At 43.9% G+C, this 14585-nt stretch overlaps 2 protein-coding genes across 2 annotated transcripts in view; one reads left to right on the top strand and one right to left on the bottom strand.

Annotated features, from left to right (window-relative positions):
• The window catches only part of LOC306937041 (phospholipid phosphatase-related protein type 5-like), a gene marked incomplete at its 3' end in the record, with an annotated part of 63301 nt that overhangs the window by 22609 nt on the left and 26107 nt on the right, over nt 1-14585 (bottom strand). Inside the window, exon 3 of the mRNA XM_079520715.1 lies at nt 9709-9897. Within this exon, the coding sequence (XP_079376841.1) occupies nt 9709-9897 (189 nt within the window). The remainder of the gene's footprint in view (nt 1-9708; nt 9898-14585) is intronic.
• Nucleotides 4314-6444, top strand: LOC306936004 (E3 ubiquitin-protein ligase TRIM39-like). Its single transcript, XM_079519411.1, has one exon. It carries the CDS (start codon nt 4535-4537, stop codon nt 6026-6028), a length of 1494 nt encoding a protein of 497 aa, XP_079375537.1. The 5' UTR covers nt 4314-4534; the 3' UTR covers nt 6029-6444.

Below are 14585 nucleotides of genomic sequence, written 5' to 3'. Positions count from 1 at the left end.
TGACGATCTTTAACCCATTTACTGTAGGACACGAGGCCGATTCATAAAACGCCTTCTAACAACACTGAAACAACGTAGCTAGCCATGATGATGAACATTATGAAAACTATCGAGCATTTAAGTGAAATTTCAGTTTATTTTTAAATTGTGGTTGAGGACAGTCATGATGAACATTTTTTTTTAATTTGATTTTATATAACCTTTACACACACACACACACACACACGCACTGACAACAAGGTTGCTGAATTTGTATTGCTCGGGACCATTTAGGCCTGGCTAGTAGTGGCAGGTGAAGGGTTAACAGGCCACTCCATGAGAAAGGCAGGAAGAGAGAAAGACGTGCTGTAGAGACAGTGGCAGAGTTGTGCAAGTATGTATGCAGCTACTTGGAAAAGAGGAAACTGTATGAAGAATGTAAGCCTTGTAGGGAAGTTGCTATGCAGGAAATAGGCAGGATGGCTGCTGCTCGTGACCTAGGCCCGCAGCTGAGAGAGACAGGATCATTTGAGGCAAGAGGAAAAGTGAATAAGGAGTAAATGAAGAAGTGAAACAGAGAATGATGTTGTAAGAAAGTGAGGCCATGTAGGCATACTAACACATTTGGTGACTACACAGTGAGTGTTTAAATTGTTACTAAAGTTTAAAGTAACGAACCGTACATACATGGTGGACCTTGACTTATTGATCAGGCCGACTTTATGTTTCGTAGATGTAATGAAAATAGCATGAGTCTGGATAATGCCACGGCTTGAGTAATGACTCTAGAGAAGCGCATCCGTGGGACACAAGAGTGAATATGTAAACTGTTGCGTATACTTGGATCTGTTAGAGGCCGGAACCGCAGGAAAAGGTTGACTATAGCAGTAGATGAAGTATCTGGGTAGGGTGGAGCAGCCTGTTCTGACTAGACAACAGGAGGAAACATGAATATTGCAGATGTTCATGGGTGTGGAAAGGACCACTGATTCCAAGAAATGGATGATAGTGCTGTCAGGAATGGGATGGTTTCAGACAGAGGGAGGTTGCAAATGAAGTGATGGGCTGTGACATTTTGGGCCCTTAAAAATTCATGCACAGAAGCAAGAGTGTGCTCTCTCGTTCTGTAGTTAGAAACCTAAAAGATCTGTTTGGTGCAGGCTTAGCTATTTTACACAAAATAAGGATTCAAATCGAGTTTCTTTAGTTGAGCTAAAATAGCATTAACATGCAGAAATAGCAGATAGGGTAGCAAAATTAGCCAATAACTATAGAATAAAATTAGGACAAGAACTCCCAATCTGGATTTAGGTAATATAGGGGTTGTGAACCTTTTTAGCCTATTAGGATTGTATCAGGTGAGGATAAAGACTGATCACCTAATACACCTAATAACATCAGGAAGAAGGCAATGGTAATATGGAAAAGAGCTTTAATATGTAATCACTGAGTTATTATTGTAATTAGATTTTCTTTAAGTTGGGCTGTTTCTGTGGGTGGTTAATATTCTGACTTGTTGTTGATTATTGAATAAATGCAATTGATAATTTGTATTGAATTTTCATAATCATGCATAGATGTCAACTCAGTATCAACTCATGGTTACTTGACCAACAGCATGCAGTACTGTACTTTACTGTACTAATCTTGAGATATGCCGATGTTGACCTTAAAACCTTTATGCCGGCCTGTTTACGCAAAAGCATCCATCCGGTGTGTTACACCTATTTTATCTTGATCGGTATCAGGTTTATAGGTGTTGTTTACGAAAGCGCAGGCAACGTGCACAGATAATATCTTTCCATTCCAATGAAGAGGCCAGCGTCCTACCACAGAACGGGCAGGAAGGAGCCCCACCTTTGGCCTCCAGCTCACTCCTCGCCTAACTAACTTTAAACCACAGCAACATGTACATTATGTCAATCTTATGTATTCTCAATAATACCCATGTGACATACGACCACTGGGCGGGGGGTTGCACCTCTCGTAATACTGTCTTGTATATAATGCACAGAGTTTGTCATAAACAGTAGTGTCATGTTTTGAATTCACACTCTGTGTGGTCTCAAAGTATGTCCTGGCGCCCCTGTTCTTAATCTCACTATCCTATCTGCTGCTGTACCAGGGCTGGTCAGCGATCCTTTCTTTTCCCTTTGAGGGTCCACACTCTCTCACACCATAGCCAGGTGACGACATCTGACCAGATCGAGACTGACAGATTGAAAACTGCAATAGTATTGAACATTTTAAACTGCTTCAACCTGATTATTACTTAAACTGTAACTGCAAATCTATAATAAAACTTATAACATTCCTGTATTTAAAGTAAATGTTTCAAAGAGTATCATTTAGCGCATTCTGGGATTATAATCCAAAAAGAAAAGTACAAGAGTCGAAAAAGGATAGCTGTGCAAGCAGCCGATGAACCGTACAGAAGTAGAGTCGCACTTGTTCCTCGGTTGTTAGTCTGGCATATTAGCTCCCTTCACTTTGGCTGCCCTCAGATTATATAGAGGATGATTTCACAACAGATGATTTCACAATATCCCCGGTACCGAGCCGGCACACGAATATTCCGTAGCCTTTCCCAAGTTTCTACCAAAACACATTAGTCATCCTTTTCTCAGAACTTTCCAGAACATTTGGATACTGCCAAAAAGGTCGACTTGACATGACAACAAGTTATCGTACTGCACAAAGCATCATACCATATTCCCCACCCAACCAGTTCTGATCTTGAGGAAGTAATCAGAATATCTGTGGTGTTGCAACACTGTACTGGTTCAGATGGAAACCACATGTCACACAAAGGACACAGTGCTGGGACCACATGAATACACTCAGTCAGAGAACAAATTGAAGCATACATAGGTCAAAGGGTTAATAGAATATACACCTGTTTATATAGAATGATACGCCTCTATATGTATGATTCCTATACAGGTGTTAGCAGGCATTATAAGTCAAGGGCTTATATTGTGCTTATTAATTGCGAACGGGTGTGGCCTTATGATTGAAGATCGTCAGCGAGCTGGAGCTAAATATCCTAAAGACCTAAGCCATAGTCTTGAGTGCATTCCTATGTGTGAGTTAGCTTAAATCTAGGCTCAATTCATTGAGAGTAGGAATAAGAGGAAAAAGAGAGGAACTGGAGACCGCACGCACGCACGCACGCACGCACGCACGCACGCACGCACGCACGCACGCACGCACACTTATCAAATGTATATTTAATGTAAATATTCATACTGTATGTATAGCTCATCCGTATATACACATCAGTTAGTATATATCTATACTGTATCATACACTACTTGTACTTGACCTTTGCCCTGACGGCCACTTGTCTGTATGTGTATGTGAATGATGTGTGTGTATATGCTGAAACTAGATTTATCCTATTTCTCGCCACATGCTTTTGGTACTTTACTATTATTTAGGAAACTTTTATTAAATAAAAGTTAAAAAACAGGAAAGCATCTGTGTCATTTAATTTAGCAATGGATTGAAATGCGTCAGTTGCCTGAGAAGGCAATGGGAGACTGACCCCGATCCCAGTGTTGGTAAAACCTACATACAGAGTTCCAGGAGGAGGAAAGGTTAATCCCAAGGATATAAATGTAATCAGACCAACCTGGTGCAGTATTTTGGCTAAGTACTTCTCCTTTAGCAGTGAACTCTATAATGCAGATGGCTCCTTATCTCCCATGTTTACATTCCCTGCTAGGGCCCCCATTCAGAACCAGACATAATCATTAACAATGTGATGTTATAAAGTTGCAATAGTTCAGAATGCAGTCTTACAATATTAAAGTAATACATAATAAATCAATTATACAGGAATATAAATTAAATTTTCATTACAGGTCTTGTTTAAAAAAGATTTTTTTTTTTTTATAAAAGTTTATAATGTGTTCACTTTGTAGTTGTTGAGGTGCAGGCTCTGTGACCCCAGAGACAATAAAACCAGCCATACATGCCTCAAGTACAGTACTATGCCTACATTTGCAAGGCATACTACAACCTGATCGTAGATTACAACTCATAAACTTAGATTCCGGGTGAATGTGCATGCATGTTGTGAGAGAGAGAGAGAGAGAGAGAGAGAGAGAGAGAGAGAGAGAGAGAGAACATTGCAACAGTTCTGTGATTTGTCAAAGCTCCTCCCCTTAACAGATTGGTTGTTATTCTTACATGTCTCACTGATGACCCACACACACGCACACACACACACACACACACACACACACACACACACACACACACACACACACACAGACGGAGACTACGACTACGTGCAAGATTCAAGTTGAGCAAGTTGAGCTCGTGACTTCCAGTGAGGGAGGACAGACTGTCTTTCCACAGCTACAGGAGAGAATACTGACCCAGACCACTGGAACCTGCTGCTGACTGTCGGCTGAATGGACTTTAACAAAAAACAGGATTCACAGTGAAAGTGAACTTCAGGGAACATTCTAGAAGAGGAAGTGTTACCACAACGGACTGGCTTATTTCCTGGCTTGAGCAGAGTGTTTGTACAGTAGCTTCACTCATAATGGCTGCACGGTTGTCTTTTTCGGATGCGGATTTTTACTGTCCTGTGTGTCACGACGTCTTTAAAGATCCCGTTGCCCTGTCATGCAGCCACAGCTTCTGTAAAGCCTGTCTGCGGGTATGGTGGATAGAGAGCAAAATAACAGATTGTCCAGTTTGTAGGAAAATGAATGCACTCTATCCTCCACCCTGTAACCTGAATCTTATGAATCTGTGCGATATCCTCACACTGGAGAGAGAGCAGCAAGCTGCAAAACGTCTGAGAACAGGGTGTGAGGGTATCTGCAGTCTGCATGCTGAGGAACTCAAAGTGCTCTGTCTGGAATGTCAAGAGCCTGTGTGTGTTGTGTGTCTTCATTCAGAAAAACACACCAGCCACAGTTTCAGACCCATCGATGAAGCTGCTATGACTCACAAGAAGGATGTGCAGAAATCATTGACGCGTTTAAAGGAACAACTGGTGGTCTTTCAAAGATTTAGAGAAAACTATGATGAAACAGCAGGACACATTAGGACACAGACGCAGGACACAGAGATGCTGATGAGGAAACGGTTTAGGGCGTTTCATCAGTTTCTAGAAGAGGAAGAGGAGGCTAGCATAAAAGCACTGATGGATGAAGAGCGGCAGAAGAGTCAGATGATGAAGGAGAAGATTGAGGGTCTGAACAGAGAGATATCAACCCTTTCAGACAGAATCAGAGACATAGTGGAGGATCTGAGAGCTGAACCCATCTCATTCTTGCAGAACTACAAGACCACAAAGGAAAGAGTCCAGCTCACACTGCAGGAGCCACAGCCAGTCTCTGGAGCGCTGATAGACCAGGTGAAACACCTGGGCAACCTGTCCTTCAGAGTCTGGAACAAGATGAAGGGCAAAATTAAGGACATCTCCTACACTCCCGTCATTCTTGACCCCAACACTGCCCATCCAGAATACATCCTGTCTGATAATCTGACCAGTGTGACATTCCGCAAACAGCAGCTCGGAATGCCTCAGGAGCTCCCTGACAACCCAGAGAGGTTTGATAAGTTTGAATATGTCCTGGGTTCTGAGGGCTTTAACTCAGGGACTCACAGCTGGGATGTCAAGGTCAGAGACAATATAAACTGGATAGTGGGTGTGCTAGCAGATTCTCATCAGCGGAAGGGAGACAGAGGCGGTCAATTCTGGAGAATAAGGTTCTATAATGGTAAATATACAGCACGCTCCTCGTCAGGGTCAACCACTGATCTCTCATTGGAGCAGAACCTCCAAACAATCAGAGTCCAGCTGGACTGGGATGAAGGAAAGCTGTCTTTCTCTGATCCTGATACTGACACACACATACACACCTTCACACACACTTTCACTGACACACTCTTTCCATACATTGATACTGGTCACACTGTGCTTCTGACGATATTACCAGGGAAGATCAATGTGACTCTGGGCCAATGTAGTTATGACGATGATGATAATGATGATGATGATGATAATGATGATGATGATCTTTAACCCATTTACTGTAGGACACGAGGCCGATTCATAAACCGCCTTTCTGAAAAATTCCAATATTCATAAAACAAAAATCACAACCGTGTGAAGTGAGTGGTGCAACTCCGTGTGGGGGTCCCCGGGGGGTCCCGGAACTTCTAGACCCACAGGAACGCGGCCAGGGTGCCGGCCCATTTCCGGCAAGCCGCCCCGTGTCCGAAAAGTTACAATATAATCCTTAATAGAATTGACTGATTGTCGGTTTAAGGACAATGCTATGACCTGTCAGAGAGATATGACTCAATATCTAGTATGTCAGTATGTCAAGTATATCAGACTAGCCTATGATAAAAATGTTTTATTATGTAAAATATGTTTTATTATGATATCTGACGGGAATAATAGATGTCTCTCATCTATTATTCTCATCTATTACCCCCCCTACCCCCCCCCCCCAAACACCCCCCACCCCATCAGAGTTCAGAAATACAATGTCTAAATGAGCACAACTGATGTTTAGCTGGGTTCTCAACTGGGGTTGAACAAAAAACTGTGGCTAGGATACCAAGCAATATTGGCCAAATGTTGAAAACAAATCAAATGGAGTGTTGGCTGGAACAAACCCGCAAGAATGGTTTCATACATTTCAAGAAATATTAGAATCCAGCTAAATGTCATTTTGATATGATACAATTTACAATTTACAATTTAGGCATTTAGCAGACGCTCTTAATCCAGAGCGACTTACAATAAGCAAGAACAAAAAGCATGGGAATACATCACATATGTAAAAATGCATTTATCGCGAAACATGCATAAGCTAAGAACGTGACTAGAACATATCTATATAATGACACTATACATATAAACTATAACTAGAACATATCTATATAATGACACTATACATATAAACTACACATATATGCTATACTATGCTGTACATATATACTATGAAGTGCTATGACTACATACAATGCACTTATTGTGCTGTCTACATGACATGCTATAAGTCTGTTTCAAATGCTATATAAGTCTAAGAAGTGCTGTCTAAGGGGGGTAGGGTAAGTGCTATGGGCCATGATGGAGTCTGAAAAGGTGGGTTTTCAGACTACGGCGGAAGATCGGGAGTGATGCTGCAGTTCTGATTGCAACGGGAAGTGCATTCCACAGTTTTGGGGCCAGAAGGGAGAAGAGTTTGGGACGTGTGGAGCGTTGTCCCGGCGTTTTTAGTGAGGGTACTTCCAGCTTCCCTGCGTTGGCTGATCTGAGTGCGCGGGAGGGTTTGTAGGGTTCAATCATGCTGGCAAGATATGGGGGAGCCATACCTTTGGTTGCTTTAAATGCCAACATCAGAGTTTTGTATTCTGTGCGGGCAGCGACCGGGAGCCAGTGCAGGGAGCGGAGCAGGGGGGAGACATTTGAGAATTTTGGCTGGTTGAAGACCAAGCGAGCTGCGGCATTTTGGATCAGTTGGAGAGGCTTCAGTGCACATGCCGGTAGGCCAGTAAGGAGAGAGTTACAATAGTCAAGTTTTGACAGGACTGTTGTCTGGATTAGGAGCTGGGATGATTCCTGGGTGAGGAACGGTCTAATTCGTCGTATGTTATAGAGTGTGAACCTACAGGATCGAGTGACAGCTGTGATGTGAGTTTTGAACGAGAGCTGACTGTCCAGGACAACACCAAGGTTCCTGGCTGTTGGGACATCATCATCCGCATCGGGCAGGATGATGAAGGGTCCCAGGTCAACAGATTGTATGACAAACAAGGTATAAAAAGGCTTGGTAAGGTATACAAAGTTTTGTTGCCATCATATCTACCAAATACTCTATTTCTTCTGTAACCATGCTTTGCTATAATAAACTAGTAATAACTAACCATATTTTGTCAAGTCTGGTCTATACTTCATTCTATGCCTGACAACACTAGCAACACTATATATTAATAATAAAGTTAGCTTTGTGTTCATCATATTCACTCAGTCACACTTCCTGGGTTAGGGCAGAACTAAGTACATGTGCTCAATACTGTACAAGTAGAACACATTTGAGGAATGTTTACTTTACTGGAGTATTTCCTTTTTTCTATACTACATACTCCACTACAATCATTTGACAGCTTTAGTTACTATTTGCTTATTTTGATTGGTATTATAAAACATGCATTAACCCTTCAGCCTTATACATTTGGTCCATTTGAAAATAGCAGATCTACAAGCTCAAAATGTGCCGCGATGTGACACATTGTGAGCTTGTAGATCTGACATTCTCAAAAGATTTGTATACATTTTTTACATTTAAAAATGGGACATTCTGCATAATGAGTACTTTCTACTTTTGGGTACTTCAAGTATAATTTTATTGTGTCACAAATGTTTTAAAAAGGTCTTTGATTTAGTCTCACATTAACACACTGTCTTATAGAATATACATGTCTCAGTTATGAAAACATCAAACAAACAGTGATATGAGGTATTCTAGTCCTTATCTGCTGAATGATGCACGCGAGCGTGCGCGCACACACACACACACACACACACACACACACACACACACACACACACACACACACACACACACACACACACACACACACACACACACACACACACACACACACACACACACACACACACACACACACACACACACACACACACAGGGGTTCCCTCCATGCGGTTCTACAATCTGTTCAGGACACAGAGAGTGTGGAGATGGATGGATGATCTCCACAGAACACTCCCAGAACTCACCAGCAGGGGGAGCACAAACCAGGCGGGTCGACCATGTTTCACATTCACTCTACCAACCACACTCATCAGGTCAAATCATCGTTGAGTGTCAATTTAGTCAACGAGCAGAGACAGTTAAATTAAGGTAACCAAATGGACCCGTTTACATTCCTTACTCTCGCAGTTATAGATGGATAGATGGCAATGAAGACGAGGATTAACCAATGTGATCCCCATCATCCCATCCCATCATCTGGGCGTCAACATTAGCCAAACATAGCAAAGCAAAGAGGTTTGGAGGAGGTGGGAAAAGAGTGGTCCAAGTACAGCCAGCTCAGGTCCAGATGACTGATAGTCTAGTCTAGCAGTTGTTCCTAAAAGTTTTAGTCTGTGACCCAAAAAGAGAAATGGCTCATTTGCCCGGGACCCAAACTAGTGAAAATGGGTTCAGTGTCTTGAAAAGGTTTGAGAAATTGAGAACCACTGGTCTATAGGGTTTAAGTAGTTAACATGAGGATTGTACTATGGACACACTCAAAGTATAGTGTCATGAACAGTTCCGCATGCATGGGATAATATATACACACACATGTTCAGTCATTACACCACAGTGAAAATGGAACTCGTTGTCACATTCTAGGGGTTAAAATAACACTGAATAATTAGTTTTGTAGTGGGAAGCTGCGCTCACAACTTTACACTTGGAAAAGCTCGCTTTCTCTTCTCATGCTCTCCATAACTACAAATAACACGTTTCACGATCATCACACACACACACACACACACCTCTCTCTCACACCAATACAAACACACACACGCACGCACACGCTCTCTCTTCACACCGATACAAACACACACACACGCGCGCGCGCGCACGCACACACACTTTCTCGCCCTCTCAGACGCGTACACATCGATGCAGCAAGGCCAACTCCCCCTCCCCTACCCCAGGACGTGTGTCTGCTCCTTACCGTGAAGGTGGGGATGGCGGTGACCAGTGAGTAGATGAGCGTGGGGGGGATCTTGCCGGCCTCCTCGGGGCCGGGGTAGGGCTTGGAGAAGGTCTTGTCGTAGCAGAAGAAGCCCTGGACGTGCACGGGGAACGTGTCCGTGTACTCAAAGTAGTAGGCCAGCAGCACCGTCCCCGCCATGATCACCAGCTGGAAGTAGAACATGATCCCCTCGTTAGACGCAGATCAGGAGCAGGAGAGGAGAGGAGAGATGAGGAGAGGAGAGGAGGTGATGAGAGGAGAAGAGAGATGAGGAGAGGAGAGGAGAGATGAGGAGAGGAGAGGAGGTGATGAGAGGAGAGGAGAGATGAGGAGAGGAGAGGAGGTGATGAGAGGAGAAGAGAGATGAGGAGAGGAGAGGAGAGGATGAGAGGAGAGGAGAGATGAGGAGAGGAGAGGAGGTGATGAGAGGAGAGATGATGAGAGGAGAGATGATGAGAGGAGAGAGAGATTCAGGACGAAGTTCCCTTCATCACCGGTGAATGGGAGAGGGGGGAGGTTGTGAGAGAGAGACAGTGAGAGAGAGAGAGAGAGAGAGAGAGAGAGAGAGAGAGAGAGAGAGAAAGAGAGAGAGAGAGAGAGAGAGAGAGAGATACGCGTGGAGCAAGCAAGGGAAATATAGGAACTCCTAGGAGGGAGAGAGAGGGGGGTCCAGCGTCCAAAATAAAAAGGAGGTGAGCCCGTGGGTTGGCATGTGCAGAAAGAGAGAGAGAGAGAGAGAGAGAGAGTGAGTGAGTGGAGCAAGCAAGCGAAAGAAAGGAAGTCCCTAAGGAGACAGGCTTCTGTGCATCGGGGGATGAAAGCGGGAATGAAAGATGCAAAAAAAAGAGAGTTCCACCACAGCCAGGATAGAAACAAAGAATGACAGACAGTGAACCACGGAGCTTGAGAGAGAGAGAGAGAGAGAGAGAGAGAGAGAGAGAGAGAGAGAGAGAGAGAGAGAGAGAGTGAAACAGATAGAGATGGAAAAAGGGGGGCTGACTGACTCTATGCTGCTGGCACTCACCTAATAGAGAGAGAGAGTGTGTGTGTGTGTGTGTGTGTGTGTGTGTGTGTGTGTGTGTGTGTGTGTGTGTGTGTGTGTGTGTGTGTGTGTGTGTGTGTGTGTGTGTGTGTGTGTGTCAATGAGCTACAATATGATATACATGTGCGTGCGTGCGTGCGTGCGTGCGTGCGTGCGTGCGTGCGTGCGTGCGTAACACTGTGTAAGTACGAGTGTGACATATGCTTACTACTAGTCACGGGTGTCACGCACCGAAAATAGCTGATCTACAAGCTCACAGCAGGAACTTATTTGCTGTGTTTGGTGCGCAACACCTGCGCGCAACTAAATATAACTCAGGCCATATGCATGCAGGAATGTGAACAGCATCATTAGCATCTTCCAAAGTGTGTGTGTCTGTGCTACAGTACACACAGTACATGCTACTTATCACCTGACAAGACAGGAATTAGAGAGAAGGCACCATGAGACAAGATATCCACTATGTGCTGTTGTTTTGTGTACACTGAAACATGGTGAGTCCTGTTCGCCACACCAGCCTGCTATTACAGTTTGTATTTGCGAAGAATGCGTTTCGTTTTGGTGCGCCGACAAATTGGCAAATTGGTACAGTAGGTGCGTTGTTGGTACAGTAGGAGCCTTTGACAAAACACACACTGCACCATATTGGCGCTCTGTGTGCGTCCTCGTTTATGAGGGAGGGGAAGGGTTACTAAAATTGACACATGCACATATTCATTCCGAGTCAATGAGCTACAATATGACATACGACAGTATGACTGGGATAGACATGAAAACAGATTATTAGCATTCTGCATTTGTTTCGTGGTGATGTATGGGCATAGATACATTTACAGCTGTATTTTGTTATATTATTTCACATATAAAAGTGAGGGACACATTATAATTTGAATCAGTTCATTGCTGACATACAGATTTTAAGAGCATCACAAATATTCTGTCCATAGGTCACATACTTTGAAAACCTGCATCTCCCCTCAGTTAGTCACGCCTCCATATATGGTCACGCCTCGTGACACATCACACCACCATATATGGCCATTTCCATATATGAAGTTCACGACACTGACCTCATCTAACCCTGGATAACCATACATGGATAAGACTGGATCATCACCTAGATCTGCATACATGGAGCCGGCCAGCAACTCTACATCTGACCAACTCAAACCCTTAGATCTCCATATATGGAGCTGACCTGTTCTGACATTCCATATGTTGATCCTCCCCACCCATCCTACCTGTTCTGACATTCCATATAATGATCTGACCTCATCAAACCCTGTACACTCAAGACACGCTCCACATATGGCCAGTACACAATTCATTCCATATGTTGATCTGACCCCCCATGCCAAAGCGCCAGCGCTCGCCCAGCAGTCTGCCGTCACCCAGGCGGATGCGTGCACGCGACCTCGCCCGTCGCTTCTCGCCCTCAGGGCGTCTTAGTGGTTAGTGTCCTGTTACTCACACATGCACCGTTTGTCACACTCGAGCCGTTTGTCACACTCATCCGTGCATGTGGGGGTCCCCGGGGGGTCCCCGGTACATCCGGACCCCCATGTACACGGCCAGGGGGCCGGGCCTCTTCCGGCGAGCCTTCCCGCGTCCGAAGCGGTCGAGAAATGACAGAGTTATCGTGTTGCAGATTTCCGTGCTGGGACGCGTAGACATACATACATAGGGACACACAAAGCTCCGTAATGGAGCGGAGGCACCGCTCAAAAAGGACCTACTAAAATACCTGCATTAGAATGAAGACAAACTAGCTCCATTCTAACTGCATTTTACTGTGGGAGGGGTGGGGGAAATGGAGAACACCGGGCATCTATGAAACAATTTCAAGGTCAAGTTGGTCAACGTATGTTGGGATAGGATTATAGGCTGATCAAGGGTACATGTGTTTTGGTCAAATATTTCTTCTTTAAATGGAACCAAATGGACCCTTACAAGTCTCGAACTCTGAGTGTGTAAACCAAATGGACTAGAACTATGATTGTGTTAAAAATCACACCCGTGTGAACTGAGTGGTGCGAGGTCTTATATAGCCTGATCAGCTGTGGTCTGACGTAATGTCCATAGCAACCATAGCAACCATGCTCATTTTTTTGGTACGAACACGGGTACACAGGTACAAAGCCAGTTGTTGGAGTGGTTTGCACCACTCAAAAATGGAACCCTTACGGGTCCATTTGGTTCCATTTAAACACACTCAAGAGCTATGGGGGTCCGTGGTCTAATTAATAATGCATACTCAAGAGGATCAGTGATGCCTGTGCATGGGCAACTGGGCCACCAGAAGGAGCTTATCTGACCTCATTCCCCCACAATTCGCCACAAACATGATGGGTAAAGATGCATTCTACTGTGCCGCCACCAAAATATGGAATGACAGACAGGTTCTCTACTCCCTAGCCAAACTCAAAGAATCCCTGTCCTCAAAATACAAGTGAAGGAGTTGTCTCTAGCTCAGCGGATGGTGTGATAAAAAATCACACCCGTGTGAACTGAGTGGTGCAGTGACGTCACACACTAACCATAGCAACCATGCTCACCCGTACGTGGCCCCAGGTACAGGTACACGGGTACACGTACAGGTACACGGGTACAGACAAAGCTGGTTGTTGGAGTGGTTTGCACCACTCAAAAAAAGAATCACACCCGTGTGAAGTGAGAGGCGCTCTTATCATCGTACTGTACATCATCATGACGTACCATGTTGATTTGCTCGTCCACATATGAAGTACATTCTCCATTCATTGTCAATGTAATGTTTGTGTAAGGCGAAGATCTACTACTAGCTGACTATAGGAGGGGCTAGCGCATCCTCAAATAAAGAGTGTAATTGAACTAGTTGCCCTGTGATCATAACCTTTGATTGAGTTAAAATCCTTATCTAGTTCGTCTCCTCTCTTCTTCCTCACATGTGGCAACGTGAGGTGTTTTGCACTATTATCTCCTATTTGTAGTATTTTTTAATTTTTACGACTGTAATGACATGCCCCCAAAATAGGGACATCGGGTTGAAATTGAAAAGTGGTTAATAATTTATAGCACTAGTGCACTTATTTATTTTTAAAAACCTATCTGCAAAACTATAGTCCCTCAATGGAACTGGACTGTACAACAGGGAAACAAATGAAACAAGACTGAACACAGCCATAAATGAATTTAATTTAATTATTAAGGAGTCTGAGGGGTTTTGCATGTTTAGAAGGTTGTGTCATTTTTAAACCCCCTGTCTGCAAACCACGCTCCATTGAGAGGAGACGTAGGAATTTGTTTCTAAATAGAACTTAATTTAATTAAAAGGAATTAATGTGAAAAACGATCTGAATTGGATTAAATGATTCAGTATAATACGGACAGGATGTTTGTGTTCCAGGGACATGTTCATTGTTTCAGACACAACACACACACACACACACACACACACACACACACACACACACACACACACACACACACACACACACACACACACACACACACACACACACACACACACACACACACACACACTTTAGGACAGCAATATTATAATTATTATTATTATTTTATCCCACGATTTTTGTAACCCATTTTTTTCACCCAGCGTCAATTGTCTAATGTAATCCTGGGCGCTACACTCCCTCTGCCAACCGACTGAACTCATGCTTTCTTCAATGCATGAGGAGTGTAGTAGCAGAAGAGGTTTCTATGCAGAAAGGGAGCTCAGGCCGAGGCCAGGGGCCTAACAAGAACAATGGAGAGGGCCTTAGTCAGCTAAGCATGGCAGCATCCAAAGACCCAAAAGTGCTCCCACGATAGGGCT

Source organism: Electrona antarctica, assembly GCF_951216825.1.
Source record: "Electrona antarctica genome assembly, chromosome: 14".
NCBI classification, from domain to species: Eukaryota; Metazoa; Chordata; class Actinopteri; order Myctophiformes; family Myctophidae; genus Electrona; species Electrona antarctica.
The sequence above is the reverse complement of the archived record's forward strand: the minus strand, read 5'-3'. Positions and strand labels throughout refer to the sequence as shown.